General features: G+C 41.1%; 3 protein-coding genes across 4 annotated transcripts; 2 read left to right on the top strand and 1 right to left on the bottom strand.

The window, feature by feature from the left end:
* Positions 1-561: 561 nt before the first annotated feature.
* Positions 562-3,701, bottom strand: LOC140770234 (calcium uniporter protein 5, mitochondrial-like). Its single transcript, XM_073111309.1, has 2 exons — positions 3,190-3,701; positions 562-1,261 (listed from the first exon to the last, which is right to left on the bottom strand). The coding sequence occupies exons 1-2, from the start codon at positions 3,616-3,618 to the stop codon at positions 827-829; spliced, it is 864 nt and encodes a 287-aa protein (XP_072967410.1). The 5' UTR covers positions 3,619-3,701; the 3' UTR covers positions 562-826.
* Positions 3,702-5,089: 1,388 nt separating this feature from the next.
* On the top strand, positions 5,090-8,424 carry LOC140769835 (cation/H(+) antiporter 15-like). Its single transcript, XM_073110719.1, has 3 exons — positions 5,090-5,329; positions 5,411-6,409; positions 7,052-8,424. Exons 1-3 carry the CDS (start codon positions 5,090-5,092, stop codon positions 8,354-8,356), a joined length of 2,544 nt encoding a protein of 847 aa, XP_072966820.1. The 3' UTR covers positions 8,357-8,424.
* Positions 8,425-9,303: 879 nt separating this feature from the next.
* Positions 9,304-15,399, top strand: LOC140770158 (2,3-bisphosphoglycerate-independent phosphoglycerate mutase). 2 transcript variants are annotated; one of them, XM_073111189.1, is made up of 10 exons: positions 9,304-9,459; positions 9,685-9,860; positions 10,774-10,901; positions 11,111-11,261; positions 11,345-11,548; positions 12,338-12,766; positions 13,348-13,536; positions 13,613-13,708; positions 14,659-14,814; positions 14,953-15,399. In XM_073111189.1, exons 2-10 carry the CDS (start codon positions 9,699-9,701, stop codon positions 15,115-15,117), a joined length of 1,680 nt encoding a protein of 559 aa, XP_072967290.1. In that variant the 5' UTR covers positions 9,304-9,459; positions 9,685-9,698; the 3' UTR covers positions 15,118-15,399. The 2 variants fall into 2 exon arrangements, with proteins under 2 accessions (XP_072967290.1, XP_072967291.1); XM_073111190.1 differs by having other exon boundaries at positions 9,358-9,459; positions 9,690-9,860.
* Positions 15,400-15,582: the final 183 nt, after the last annotated feature.

A 15,582-nucleotide genomic window follows, 5' to 3' on the forward strand; every position in this document is an offset into this window, starting at 1 on the left:
AGTAATTATATTTGATGTGATAGAAAATTGAAATAATAATTTGATATATAATTAAAATGCTGTTTTATAATGGATAGATGAAGACGGGGAGAAGAGATGAAAAAGAGAGCGGTTAAATTATAGTTGATTAAAGTAATATTTTTTCAAAGACAAAAGAGTTTTAGAAATTTTTGAGGGAAGAGGAGAGAGAGTAGGTATTATTGTACTATTATTGAGTTAAATAGCTCTCTACTTAGTATAAAGAGGTTTATACCAGAATATTTTTTTAAAATTTTATTTCACAAGTGAAGGAAGTTTAAAGAACAAGTTCTCAATCAGCAACTGAGACTTGTGTCTTCCTCCTAATTTTCTGCTATTCCCTTAAATATTGTGCTAATTTGACACCATTAGTTGAATTCTGTTTGATCTTGTGGTCATAGTCGAATTCATCTCTATAGAAGATTCAGATGATGTAACCAAACAGAAAATCACCTAAAAAAAAATCAGATCATTTGCTACTATCCAGCCAGCATCAGAATAAGGTAATACTGCATCAATAGATAATAGTCGACACATCTTGCACAATTGCAAATTTAGCCAATGCAAGCTTCAACTTTCCATAGCTCAAAAGAACAACATCACAATGTGAGTATCATTATACATACATGAAGTTGAATTTAATGAAGCGCATGTCAGGAACTTCACTGACTCATCGACGTGCAACTTAAGCGAGTACACCCAGAAGAAGATGAAAAGACCTGGGTGGTATCGGTATTAAAGGAGATTACCACTTATCTTGGGTGAAAAAAATAATGATGAAGAGCATCAATTCCTGGGAGATGCTATGTCATATCTTCTTATCCAAAGGAATTCTGCAATGTTTCTGCAATTCCATATACCTCTCCATGCTAAAATTGTGCTTCTGGAACAGTTTCCTCTGTCTGGAAAAGAAGAGCCTATCCATGAAGTCCTTATAAGTGGGATCTCTTGAAGTAATGAGGAAGTAGGCATATCCAACAAGCAGGCCGGTTGTCGTGGTGAAAAAGGCCACTGGCTCCATTACATCCCATGAGAACTCCCAGAAAGTAAGCCTAAAGAAGAGACCAACCTGAACGATAAAGAACCCTAATCCTGACCATAGAATATGTCGAACATGCTTGTGCGCAAGCTTATCGATCTCTTCCTTCTTCCTCTGCAGCTGCTTCAACTCTTCTCTCCTAGGATCATTTTCAGGTGTCAGTGCAAGGGGAAGGGTTATAGCTTTTCTCAACATATCCACAACCTAAACAAGAGTTTTCACAAATAAAACGATAAGCTTATATCTTCTGAACTTTCAAACTCAGACCGAGACAGTAAGAAGCTCCTAAAATATACGAATGCTCACTATTTTCCCATGCAGAAATTTTAAAATACTAGCAGGAGCAGGAAGTAAAATGTCAACTGCGATAAACCAGAAATACAATTGAAATCTCACTGCTGTGTGACACTGGACCAGTGAACCAAGTATTGTAAGAATTTACATCTTCAGTGGTAGTGTGTTCAAGAAAACATATCATCCCAAAAACCATCAATGATATTTCCAAGGTACTTAGTGAGAAAAATAATAGTACTGTTTTATTATATTATTATACTCCTTTCAAATTAAAGTTCTGTAATTCATATCAAACTGGAATGCTGAACATGTGATGCAACATGCATAAAGCTTCAGCCTTGCTAGCATGAACAGGCTTTTAGTAGAGTAGTTATCTATAAATTTTTATTTAATAAGACCTGGTATAGCCACTGGACTATGAAGAAAACTGGTACCAAACAATGGATATTTCCTCAGTCTAGAAGTCTATATCAATAATAAAACAAGAGATTAATGGACAGAAAATTTTCCTTTTTCTGCATGCATCCAAGTGTATATGAATAAGAAAACTAAACTTCACCAACTCAACATGAAGGGGATGAAGTATATGCAGAAGGATCTATAATAAAGAAAGTAAGAAAAAATAAGTGAACAAAATAAAAAGGAAAAATCACAATAAACAGAGGAACGAAAGTCCAAATCCACATGCAGATCTCTTCACACAAGAAGGCAACAAATTGCACAAGCTGCCAATCTCCAGTCCTTATATATGGAAAGATGAATTCAACTTGATAGCAAGTGACAAAGAATCTGCTATAGTGCTATCTCAACAATCCTGATACTTACCACCTCCTTCAAGCATCCCCTCCTTCCCCCCACCCCCAACACACACCCCCCCACCCACCAATCTGGAGCATTATTTTTATGCCAACTGTCCTCCAATAAATTCCTCAGAACTCCTACAATAGCCAGTCACAACTGACATGATTAGTTTGCTTATACCGATCTCAAACCTGGAGGAGTCAGGGACGAGGACAAACTCAAACAATTCAAACATCATGCACCCCCACACCAACCAATCTTATCTTATCACCAATATCTTCCATTTCTTCTTTAATTCCTTAATTAAATAATTGAGTAACTCCATCAAATGACATGTAAACAGAAGCCAATTCCAATCTGAACTCTCTTTCAAATGCTAGACACCTCATCTAAATATTTCAAAATAAGATTTTCGATAGAGTAACACTTCATCAAAATAAAAGGAGAAATTATGCTTTACTTCTCTTGTAATTTAGCTCAATTGAACGAAACTATTATGTTCAATTTAAGCACTTAACCTCATGTGATTTAGATTAAAATATGATAGTTACTTTTTTATCATATTTGGACAACCTTAAAGTCAAATTTGAAGATTATTATTAGACAAAATTTAGAGAATTGGAAAAGCTTTTAGACGCATCTAAAATAATATTGATTAGATTTCAAACGACAAATATATTGAACTAATGTACGATATTATTATATCTTTGTGATCTAAAATTTGATTAGTATTATTTAAGATGCTTTAGAAAGTTAATTCAATCCTCCAACTTTCAGGTCGGTTACGAAAGAAAAGTAATTGTTGCACTATAGTTCAGACTTCAGGGTAAGGAAAAAAGTGCAGACTTCAGGGGTAAAGCGAATATGGGAGTCAAACCACATGGGATAAATTACAATTAACGCGAATAAAAATCAATTTTTTATGCTAGCTGCTGAAAAAACGACCTAAATTAAGCAAAACAGATCTCAGATCTCTTCATCGAACTAAAATTGGAGGAAAACACTAAACCAAAGAGAATGCGGTCAACTCGGATTACCTTCTCCGGGTGGAGATAGACCTTGTCACGAAAGAGTAGCACCACGCCGGCCTCGTCCAGGGCACGCGCGAACGCCACCGCCTCCTCCCTCGTCGTCACCAAACCCATCTCCTCACACGCGTCCAGTAGCTCTGCGTACCCAACAATTTCCCCAGCCTCAGGCCCAAGCCGCCGCTTTAGCGCCTCGACGACCATCCGCATCAGCCGCCTCGCCTCCGCTGACTTCACCGACGACGCGGCGGAGGCGGAGGAAACGGAGGCGCATCCTTTCGCCGGCTGCGACGATGAAGGGAAGGAGGAGGAGGGGATAAAAGGAGAGAGATGGGTCCAGAGGAGGATCGGGTTCTCCGCGCGATGATGGCCGGAGAGTCTCACCGCCACGGATGAGAGGGTTCCGAGGAGTGATCGAGAAGAGGAGAGCGTCCGCATTGGCGGTGAGGGAAAGGGAGAGTGATCGGATCGCCCGAGGGAGATTTTGGGGAAAGGAGGGGATGGCTCTCGGTGTGGTTGTAGATTTGAAGGGATACAGCGGGGGTTAACGGTAGTATTTATTATTATTATTATTATTATTATTATTATTATTATTATTTTATCGTTCATTAGCCGGAAGACTAATATGTGCTAAACAAAGAGCCAACCATCTCTAAATACAGAGTTACTTAAGCCACACAAAGCTTTTAGCTATCTAGTTTAGGCTTTAGTCATATGTGTCATCGAACAATTGCTCCGAAGCAAACGCCATCGAGACCTGTTCTAAATCATTGCATTGTCAAACTGTTCCTCTAAGCTAATCGAACTACTGAGCCATTAACCGAATCATACTGAGCCACCAAATTACCAACTACCAAATAAATTTCTTGACAATATATTATTTCCATCACCTCTTTAGTTATGAAAAAAATAACTACCAACTCTAGTAGAGTTAGTTGGTTGGATTAAAGGTAGTCTGAGGAGTAGTAAGGGGAGGGTGTTTTAGGAATTCTGTAATGTTTCCTTACTTTTTTTTCTTTTTCTTTAAGTTTTCTGGAGAGAGTTATTTTTAAAGTATTCAAAGTAAATTAGAAAGTGTTGAATAATAAATATTCATATAATAATATATAAATATTAATAAAAATAAAAGAGACATGTTTTTTAATAATTTCTTATTCTATATAAATTATTACACCTAAAGACCTGAACTATTATTTATTTCTATGGAAACTTCTTCATTTATGTTTTATGGCATGCTTTATGTTTTATGGATCTATTATATTTAATGTAGTGATGTATAATTAGATTTGGTTGCTTTGCAAATGAGATAGTACTTAAATAATTAATAATTAGGACTAAATGTATAGATTTAAGTGTGACCTCACTTCTCTCCAAAGAAAAATAGATTTAGTTACTTTTAAAATAGAAATTCAGTGGTGATCCTATTTTTTTTTTAAATTACTTTAGTTTTTCATGCAAACAATTCAAATAATTATGATGTGGGTAATAATTTGGTCGACCAACTAGTTAAAATATCGATGTTATAAATGTTTGGTAGAGTGGCTAGTAATGTCTTTTAATGTCTTTAGAAAATAAAAGATTGCTTTTATTTAAAACAAATAGGTGTTTAAAATCATACCATCTTTCTATTCAACCAGTGGAAAAGAGTTAAATTTCTAGAAAAGAAAAGGAAAAGTATATGAAGAAGGAACAATGCATGATGTTGGTCTAGCTCTTGGAAATTTATCATTAGTTATATCCGATGAGCTCGGACGACCAGCCAAAACTTGGTTAAAGTCAAAGAGATACATGATCTTTGACCATTTCCTCTACCCCTTTAGCTTCTCTCGTTCCTCTTCTCCTTCCTCTTGACCTTCTCCCTGCCTCCAAACTACCTCGGACTCGTGATCTATCCCCAACCGCCACTGCCATGAGCGACGATGGTTCCCTCGGCAGCAATGTCACCACCAGCCACATCGGCGGCAGCGGCACCGTCATCTGCTACTCTCCGACGATGGTCACCACCGAAGGCATTTGGGAAGGTGACAACCTGTTGGATTTCTCCCTCCCACTCTTCATCCTCCAAATCGTGGTGGTGGTGGGCACCACCCGCATCCTCGTCTTCCTCCTCAAGCCTCTCCGGCAGCCTCGTGTCGTAGCTGAGATCTTCGTAAGTCGATTGCCACAACATAGCGTGTAATAATATGTGATGACATGATATGAGAGCGAGCTTTATTTTTTTAATGTACAGTCTGGGGTGGTGCTGGGGCCGTCGGTACTGGGTAGGATAAGGACGTGGGGGGATGTGATGTTCCCCGGGAAGAGCTTGCTGACCTTGGAGACGACGGCGCACCTTGGCCTGCTCTACTTCCTGTTCCTCGTCGGAGTGGAGATGGACGTGGCGGTGATCCGGCGGACAGGCAAGAAGGCTATGATGATCGCGGCGGCCGGCATGGCCCTCCCCTTCGCCATCGGCACCGCTACCTCCTTCGTCTTCCGCCACCACGTCTCCTCCAACGTCCACCATCTTGCCTTCCTCCTCTTCCTCGGCGTCGCGCTCTCCATCACCGCCTTCCCCGTCCTCGCCCGCATCCTCGCGGAGACGAAGCTCCTCAATTCCGACCTTGGCCGCCTCGCTATGTCGGCCGCCATCGTCAACGACATGTGCGCGTGGGTCCTCCTCGCCCTCTCCATCGCCATCGCCGAGACGAACGGCTCCATGCTCCCGTCCCTCTGGGTCCTTCTCTCCGGCGGGGTCTTCGTGATGATCTGCTTCTACGCCGTGCGGCCGGCGGCACGGTGGCTGGCGGAGAGGATGCAGGACGGGGAGGGGGTGAACGATTTCCACATCTGCCTCATCCTCACTGGCGTCATGCTCGCCGGGATAGCGACGGACGCCATCGGAATCCACTCGGTGTTCGGTGCGTTCGTCTACGGGCTCGTGATACCGAACGGGCCGCTTGGGGTGTTGCTAATAGAGAAGTTAGAGGATTTCGTGACGGGGCTGCTACTGCCGTTGTTCTTCGCGATCAGCGGGCTAAGGACGGACGTGACGAGGATCACCGACCCCGTCACGGCGTGGCTGCTCGTCCTCGTTTTCGTGCTCGCAGGCCTGGGGAAGATCGCGGGCACCATCCTTATAGCGGCGTTCTACTCGTTGCCGTTTCGAGAGGGGTTTGCGCTTGGGTTTCTGATGAATACGAGGGGGCTCGTGGAGATGATAGTGCTCAACATCGGAAGAGATAAAGAGGTTCGTAATTAATCTCCTTTTACCTAAGAGAATTTTATAATTTACACCCTATATATTTCTCTTATTGTTATATTAACATTCTAGTCGACCAAATTTAATGAATACGCTCGTACGGAGTGGTGGCAATAGTGTCGTTTCACATTCCGATCAGCGTAGATTTAGTTTGAGCCGCAGTGAACACGAACAAGTTGTTAAACAGATTACAATGTCATAAATAGATTTTCGATTTTTTTATGTATATAAATTATTCAGATTGTAAATAAATTCATTTATTTATGTTATAAATATATTATTCAAGTCATAATTAGATTATCACATCATATTGAATCTCCAATCCATAAATAAATTAAACTAAAATTAGATTAAAAAGTATAATCGGGTTAAGACAAGTTAATCAGTTTTTTTATGAGAAACTCGATCATATTAAATTTGAATTCGGTCGGGTTAGACAAGTTACTTAAAATTAGAATTTGATTATATTAAATCTAGACCAGGCAGGGTTATCGGGTCGAATCGGAAATTGCCATCCAAGAGTATGTTAACGGTAATAAGAGTACAATATAGGGTGCATATTATACATTTCCTTTTTTTTTTTTGACAATTACAACGTGATCCTTCATAGATAGAATATTGCATCGTCAGGTGTTGGACGACGAATCGTTTGCCATCATGGTGCTAGTGTCGGTAGGGATGACGGCGCTGGTGACCCCGGTGGTGGTCACAGTCCACCGGCCGGCAAGGCGTCTGATGGGATACAAGCGCCGAAACATGCAGCGTTCGAAGCCGGACGCCGAGCTCCGCGTGCTCGCCTGTGTACACAACGCCCGGAACGTCCCCTCCCTCATCTCCCTGATCGACCTCTCCAACCCCACCAAGCGCTCCCCGATCTTCGTCTACGCCCTCCACCTCGTCGAGCTCACCGGCCGCGCCTCTAACATCCTCGTCGTTAACAATTCCACCAAGGCCACCCACCACCGCCCCCGTCATCGCCTCGGCCAACAGAACGGACACATCTTCTCCGCCTTCGAGAACTATGAGCAGCATGCCGGCGGCGTGTCTGTGCATACCCTCACCGCCGTCTCCCCCTACCCTACCATGCACGAGGACGTCTGCGCCATCGCCGCCGACAAGCACGCCACCCTCATCCTCCTCCCCTTCCACAAGCACCAGACCGTCGACGGTGGCATGGAGGCCACCAACCCCGCCATCCGCGCCTTCAACGAGCGCATCCTCGCAGCCGCTCCCTGCTCCGTCGCCATCCTAGTCGACCGCGGCCTCAGCGCCTCCGGATCCAGCGCCACCTCCGCGGCCCGCCACGCCGCCCTCCTCTTCTTCGGCGGACCCGACGACCGTGAGGCCCTGGCTTACGCCTGGCGCATGGTCGAGCACCCAGGCGTCTCCCTCACCGTAGTTCGCTTCTTCCTCCTCGACCTCGACTTCCCTTCCCCCACCTCCGCCGCCGCCGCCAAAGACTCCCGCGCCATCACCATCGTCACCGACAGCACCCACGAGCAACTGCTCGACGACGAGTACGTTAACGACTTCAGGGCGCGCAACGCCGGTAACGGGTCGGTGACGTATACCGAGAAGGCGGTGCGAAACAGCGAGGAGACGGTGGCGGCGATCCGGAGCATGGAGTGCATCCACGACCTCTACATAGTAGGGAGGTCGCAGGGGGTCGCCGGCTCAGCACTCACGGCAGGGATGGCGGAGTGGACCGAGTGCCCGGAGCTGGGGCCGGTTGGGGATCTCTTGGCGTCGTCGGACTTTGCAATGATGGTGTCGGTGATGGTGGTGCAGCAGTACGTCTCAGCGGCTGCGTCGCCTGGCGATGGGATTTCCGCGATGATCGACAGCCCGGGGCAGCAGGCCGCGCAGCAATACCTCAACAATGCCAACCAGAGGATGTCCACGGCGGCGTTCAACGTTGGCTGGAGTAGGAGGTGATGAGAAAAAATAAATTAAGCACGTCCAAGAATTAAAAAGCAGTGGTTGCATGAAACGCTGTTGATATGTTAAAAATAGAAGGAAAGTTTTGATTGTCTTATTACGCTTCTCTTTTGGAGAAACCTCAACTTGGCTAAAATTTAGGAAAGGAGTTGATGGGCCAGTGAGATGGAGCTGATGCCCAATTAACTTTTTTATTCATTTCCACTCAGATTTAGTTTGCTCCGTGTCTGAATTGTGACGATTGAGATGTCGGCTCACAGAATGTCAAAAATCTATATATTTTTTGGAAATGTTACTGAGATGTCCAACCTTAGTACCTCACCAATGGAAGAATCTGGAAGAAAAAAGAAAAAGACTTCGAACGATTATAGAAGTCAGGTCAACGACAACGGAGGGTCGACTACGGCTCTACCGAATTCAACTTTATCGAGAAGGGAGGACGTATGATGGAATATCTCACCGCATATCCCAATCACGTGACCGAGGCCGCCATGTTTGCGCGACTTCGGTAGAAGAGCCCCTCTAATTTGACCACCAATGACAGATCCATAATCCCAGCGGAGGGGGTACATTTCTGTGTGCTCGCGGCGTCGGTTTCCAATACGGTGTTGCTCCTAACGTGTCGATACACTTGGGTCACGTCGTTTGCGACCAATGGAAAATCGACTTTTGGTGAGCCTGCAACCGATGGATGACAGCCACGTACACCGCTGTTGCGGAATAACTTAACTAATGTCGCCACCTCAGCCGTTGGTGGAGGGATTCACGCCTTACCATAAAGCGAAAACCTACCATCTCACCGTCCAATTACGTCGAATTCTTTTTTTTTTTTTTAAATCACGTTGAATTTTTTAATATGTGATCTGATATAACAACTCCCACTTTTATTTATATAACACCGGGAGATCTCTCTCCCTCTCTCTCTCCTTCGGTCTTGTAATCTTGTTAGAAGAAAAGTTGGGCGTAAGAATAGTTAGAGCATGACCTTAAATGCTCGCTTCGGAGATTTCTCCGCCTCGCATCGCCTTCTTCTGCAAGGAAGGATCTTTATTATCCCCTAAGTTCGCAGTCACGAAAACCTAGAAAGGCGATTAATTCTCGTGAGACATCAAATCGATCCCTTTTAGAGTTTTAATGCTTCTTTCTTTGGCATCGCTTTGATTGTTCTTCGCTATTGATAGTAGTGATAAATGCTTTTTATTAGTTTGGATCTAATCTATTACTTTATAAATGTTATTTGTTGGGGTTTTAGATTAATTTGGGCATATTGGGTGGTTTGAATTTTTGAGATCTATTGTTAAATCTTTGTTTTGATTGTGTTATAGGATAGTTAGGTGAGATGGGTAGCTCCGATTTCTCGTGGAAGTTGGCGGATCACCCGAAGCTTCCCAAGGGGAAGACCGTGGCAGTCGTGGTTTTGGATGGATGGGGAGAAGCCAATCCCGACGAGTACAATTGCATTCATGTCGCTGAGACTCCAACAATGGATTCACTTAAGCAGGTATAAGTGTTCTCGGGGAAAAAAACTCCTTTTACTTGGCGATCTGAATCAAAGATGGCTTATTTTTTTTCCCATTTAATTGCGCATATTTAGTTGGCACAACTTTAATCTGATTTGGTTCTTTAGATCTGTGGTAGAGAACATTGCATTGGCTTGTCTGACTTTTGAATCTAGGTAATTTATGCACCTTTAATCCTGTACACACTTGTATTATGTTTAGTGCTAGCTTTGGCAGCGTTGAACTTATGAAGGAGTAGCTTTAAGCAGAAACTCATTGATGTAATAATTTTGCTGACTGTTGGACATTCTTTATACGCTGTAGGTTCATTGTATCTGAATGTAGTAGTTCATTGACCTGGTCCATTGTAGATTTTATTTATCTGATACTCAGTTGATATGAGAAACGGGACATAGTAAGCATTTATTTGTAACAATGTATATTTGATATGTCACTTGGCTTCATGAGTTAGGGTCTACTCACCTTTTTCTCATTTCCTTATTACCTTTTCTTCTAAATCGTCATTATTCAATTTAATTTGACTGTTTTCATGTCTAGAGGGAGCCTTTAGGTTGCATGGTTCTAAGCTGCAACCAATGCTGTGTATAACTTTACCTCCGCCAATTGACCTATAAGTTTCATTGCAAACCCCTCAGACTCTTATCTTGCTTTGGCTAAGAATTTGGCACTTTTGTTTTGAGGTTTGCCCTCAGATGGACATCCTGTGATAGAATTTGTCAACTCTTCAACTAGCATTTTCAACATAGAGTTGTTTCTCCAGCCATTCTTATTGAGTTGGGAAAGAGCTTGGATGGATATGTTTTTATTCATTTTTCTTTGTTGGCTATGCTAATGATTTTGCTGATTTATTATTTTCACCTGAAGCATCCTGTTGACTCTTTCTTCATTTTGAAGGGTGCCCCAGAGAAGTGGAGGCTAGTGAGGGCTCATGGAAAAGCTGTTGGCCTTCCTACAGAAGATGACATGGGTAACAGTGAAGTAGGCCACAATGCTTTGGGTGCAGGACGGATTTATGCTCAAGGGTATTTTACTTCCCTCATGACAGATTTCTTTTCAGGGCTATATTGCTAGTTTAAGCTGTCTGTCCTTTTGTAATATGTTGATAACCAAATCGTTCACTTGCTCAACTTTGCTGCCAGACCACCCATTCTCTATGTTTCCAATTTACAGATTTTTAGCATTATTGTTTTATGTTATGTCAATCGGGGTTGGCTTCTTTTTCCTATTATAGTGCAAAGCTGGTGGATCTCGCACTTGCCTCTGGCAAAATATATGAAGGAGAGGGCTTTAAGTACATTAAAGAATGTTTTGATCAAGGTACTTTGCATCTTATTGGGTTATTGAGTGACGGAGGAGTTCACTCTCGACTTGATCAACTACAGGTATGCATGAGACAGTTGCAGATCTTTTGATTAGTACCATTTTATTTATTATAATATTTAATGTTCTTTTTTTCCCTTTTTAGTTGCTACTGAAAGGCGCAAGTGAGAATGGTGCGAAAAGAATCCGTGTTCATATCCTAACTGATGGCCGTGATGTTTTGGATGGCTCAAGTGTTGGCTTTGTAGAAACACTAGAGAATGATCTCTTGAAGCTACGAGAGAAAGGTGTTGATGCACAAATTGCATCTGGTGGTGGTCGGATGTATGTTACGATGGACCGCTATGAGGTACTGCATTCTAATTTTTTTTTTCAGTTCTATGGTTTCTGTTTAGGTTAATAATAGAGATCTAACGAATGCTTAAGTCTTATTGATAAGTGCTTCACACCCTCCCATATTTAAATGCCCTAGATGAATTTTGTTTTGTTGAGTATCCTAATTCGATACAAAGTCCCGGATACCTGTTCATGGGAGGTCAAGCTTTATCCACTTTTGGGCGACTGATTTATTTATTTATTGTTTGTGTACACATATAATAGGGAGTAATGGATGGTACTTACTTTATTCTTGAAGAGGAGAATCAGGAGATACCAATTCTTTTTTTACTAGGTGGTTATACTTTTATGTCCAAGAAGGTTCTTATTAATTCTGATGAAAAGGAGACAGTAATATGCTTTTTCTTTTCCTGTTAACTGATTCCACTTTTATGTCCAAGAACATGATACCTGAATCTCCTATATTTTGGTTCTTCTTGCATGCTTAAAATCTTATTGTTCATATGTTATTCATGGGTTAGAATCCTTATATGCTTAAGGACTTTACTGTCAATCATTGTGGCAAAAGACTGCTTTATGGCTACATCTAAAATTGAAGCTGTTTTATTTAGATTTTAGTCATTTCTCTATTTTATTGCTGTAGTGCATTATTTTGTCACTATGATTATATTTCAAAGTTACCTTTTTCTGTAGTTTTAGAAAAGCGTTGTAGTAGTGTACACTAAATGGCACATCTTTACGCATTTCTCACCGGTTTCATATTGACTACCAACCAAGTAATTTCATGCTGTGTATCATGCAGAATGATTGGGGTGTTGTCAAACGTGGGTGGGATGCTCAGGTTCTTGGTGAAGCACCTTACAAATTTCAAAATGCCATTGAAGCTGTGAAAAAGCTCAGGGAGCAACCCAAAGCAAGTGATCAGTACTTGCCTCCATTTGTTATAGTTGATGAGAGTGGAAAGGCTGTTGGGCCAATAGTGGATGGTGATGCAGTTGTGACAATCAACTTCCGAGCAGATCGCATGACCATGGTTGCTAAAGCATTAGAATATGAAGATTTTGATAAGTTTGATCGTGTTCGCTTTCCGAAGATTCGATATGCTGGAATGCTTCAGTACGATGGTGAATTGAAGCTCCCAACCCACTATCTTGTTTCTCCTCCAGAGATAGAAAGGACATCCGGTGAATACTTGGTGCACAATGGTGTCCGTACTTTCGCTTGCAGGCAAGTGATATCCAAAATGAAAATTCAGTGTTTAATTTGTTTGGCATGAGAAATTGGTGTTTCTAATTCCACTGTAGTGCATATGGAATCTGCCAGAGCTAATATGTTCTTTTTGGTCTATCTCAGTTCTCTCATTTTGTTGATTTTATTATGGAAGTAATTTTCTTTATAGTTGTTGTCATTATTTAGTATTTACATATATAAAAAGTTTTGGGTGGGGCTGCAATATCCTACCTAGATTCCTTATTTTGCTTTTTTTCCTTAGGACCGGTGATCTATTTAGTTTTCGAGGATGGTTGGTGCTCCAGGTTGTTTAGGAGGTGTACATTGCTATAAATCCTTGAGTTTATGCAATCATAACTTTTTAGATGTGTTCCATAGCTGATGTAAGGTGATATTAATGTTTCTATTCTTATCTTGACACCTGTTATTTGTTAACTGAAATGGTAATATATAGTTTCACATAATTATTCATCTGGTGGTATTGTCTAACATGTCGTCTCTGTAAATAGGTTTTTACTTGTACTATTGCTATGTATCAGTAGCATTATCACTTTAGCTTTTCCATGTTTGTTCAACAGTGAGACTGTCAAGTTTGGTCATGTCACATTTTTCTGGAATGGCAACCGATCTGGGTACTTCGATGCAACAATGGAAGAATACGTTGAAATTCCTAGCGACAGTGGAATTACATTCAATGTTCAACCGAAGATGAAGGCCTTGGAAATTGCTGAAAGAACAAGGGATGCTATCCTCAGTGGCAAATTTGACCAGGTACAGAAATATATAGACTTCATCTGGAATTTATTATTCATTTGTAGGTCTATTGTTAAATTCTCTATGCTAACAGGTCCGTGTCAACCTACCAAATGGTGATATGGTTGGACATACTGGGGATATAGAAGCTACTGTGGTTGCTTGTAAAGCTGCTGATGAAGCTGTTAAGGTAAAAGAAACAAATTTGACAGTTTTACTATGTTTTTAATTTACATATCTGTGTGCTACCGATTTAGTTTTTGTCAAACATTAATATTTCCTATTGTAAAGATTCTGATAAAGCTATTAAGGTGATAACAATTATTGATGATTTTCACTATGGTTTTGATTCATAAGCTACTGTGTTTTCAAAATTTCATAGTTGGTTTGTTGAAGACCAACACGCCATATGAACTCTTATATTTTCTTAGAATGCCCTTCAAGATTGACTAGACCCGGCCTTTTATTTTCATGCTGATGTTGCTGCACATTTATGCTATTGTACTGTTTTGGTTATTTATAACAATTTATTTCTTTCAAAGAAGATAAGCACACATTTGAGAAGGATGTACGCATTTGACAATCAGCATTTCTAATAGCCCTTTTATTCTGTATTAGGTTTTATATGTGAAGAAGAAATATAAACAATTCTAAATTATCAACCCGATCTGGGAATGCCCCTTGTTTCCGTCTGACCTGTTGCTGAAAATAAATTTATTTGAGTTAAAATTTTCCTAAATATTTGAAAGATGGAGACACTTTGCAAGAATGCACCAATAGCATTCCGCAAATATCTTCCAGGAGAGCTTTTTTGCTTTTTAATCCTCCATATAGTTACTGTAGTTTATCTAAGGAAGCTTGGTCAAAGGCTAGAATTTTGATATATATTCTGCTTTAGCTGATGATTTCATTCTTTTTTATTAGCATTAGTTCCTGTTCTTTATGAATGTTACTAGTTTGATACTATGTGCTTCTGTAATGATCCAGTGAATATCAGAAATAGCTTGATTTTCATTGTTGATAGTAATACCATGTGGAAGCAAGATATTCTGCCAGATATATTAGATGATCCCGAAGTACTTTTATTATTTAGATATTCTTAAAAGAAAACTGCAATATAAAGATGTGCTGCTTTTACAGATGATTCTGGATGCCATAGAGCAAGTTGGTGGGATTTATGTAGTCACCGCTGATCATGGAAATGCTGAGGATATGGTGAAAAGGAACAAAACTGGCCAACCCCTTCTTGACAAAGGTGGGAAGATACAAGTTCTCACTTCCCATACTCTTCAACCGGTAAGCATTCTGCAAAAGATCCTCAGCTTCATTAACCCCATATGAATCTACTTGACTGTTTGTAGCATTCATGTAATAAGAACTCTACACATTGCCTTTCTTATGGAAGTTCTCAAATCATCACATGAAATTTGGCAGGTTCCAATTGCCATAGGAGGCCCTGGTCTTGCTCCAGGAGTCAGATTCCGCAATGATGTGCCCGATGGTGGTCTTGCCAATGTTGCCGCAACTGTCATGAATCTCCATGGTTTTGAGGCTCCCAGCGACTACGAGACGACCCTCATTGAAGTGGTTGACAACTGAACATGATGGCCAATGAGATTTCAGTAGTAACCATAGTGCTGTAATTCTGGAGCCAATAATATTTCGCCCAAAATAATTATAGAGGGATCTCTCAATGCTTTTTGAGAAAACATTTGCTCAAGTTCCCAATCAGCCACAAAACGATTTTGATTTGCTAGCTATGACTTGAGTTCTCTTATAATTTTATGTTAGGATGTCTCCCAAAGTTTAATCTTTTTGTGCGGTGGAGAAGCTATGTATTGCAGAGAATATTCAGCTTTTTATTGGAAATTGTTTGCTTAATTGAGTCGTAGCAATTAGCATATTTTCAGGTGTGACTTAACATGCAAATTCTCTTAGCTGGGCATTCAGGTTCAACAGCGAGAGACTGGCAGCGATTTGCATAGCCTTTGGGATAAAATTTTCTTTTGGGATAGATGCCCCGTAAAGAAAATGACTGGAGGAATAAATTGCAACTTCTTATCA

Source organism: Typha angustifolia, chromosome 11 (assembly GCF_048772165.1).
Source record: "Typha angustifolia cultivar Huaian chromosome 11, ASM4877216v1, whole genome shotgun sequence".
NCBI classification, from domain to species: Eukaryota; Viridiplantae; Streptophyta; class Magnoliopsida; order Poales; family Typhaceae; genus Typha; species Typha angustifolia.

Coding starts and splice junctions, on each gene's coding strand:
- LOC140770234 (XM_073111309.1), bottom strand. CDS start 3,618: ATGCGGACGCTCTCCTCTTCTCGATCACTCCTCGGAACCCTCTCATCC. Junction 1,262..3,189: donor TCTATCTCCACCCGGAGAAG/GTAATCCGAGTT, acceptor ACTCTTGTTTAG/GTTGTGGATATGTTGAGAAA.
- LOC140770158 (XM_073111189.1), top strand. CDS start 9,699: ATGGGTAGCTCCGATTTCTCGTGGAAGTTGGCGGATCACCCGAAGCTT. Junction 9,861..10,773: donor CAATGGATTCACTTAAGCAG/GTATAAGTGTTC, acceptor TTCATTTTGAAG/GGTGCCCCAGAGAAGTGGAG. Junction 12,767..13,347: donor GTACTTTCGCTTGCAGGCAA/GTGATATCCAAA, acceptor TTCAACAGTGAG/ACTGTCAAGTTTGGTCATGT.
- LOC140769835 (XM_073110719.1), top strand. CDS start 5,090: ATGAGCGACGATGGTTCCCTCGGCAGCAATGTCACCACCAGCCACATC. Junction 5,330..5,410: donor GTGTCGTAGCTGAGATCTTC/GTAAGTCGATTG, acceptor TTTAATGTACAG/TCTGGGGTGGTGCTGGGGCC. Junction 6,410..7,051: donor ACATCGGAAGAGATAAAGAG/GTTCGTAATTAA, acceptor TTGCATCGTCAG/GTGTTGGACGACGAATCGTT.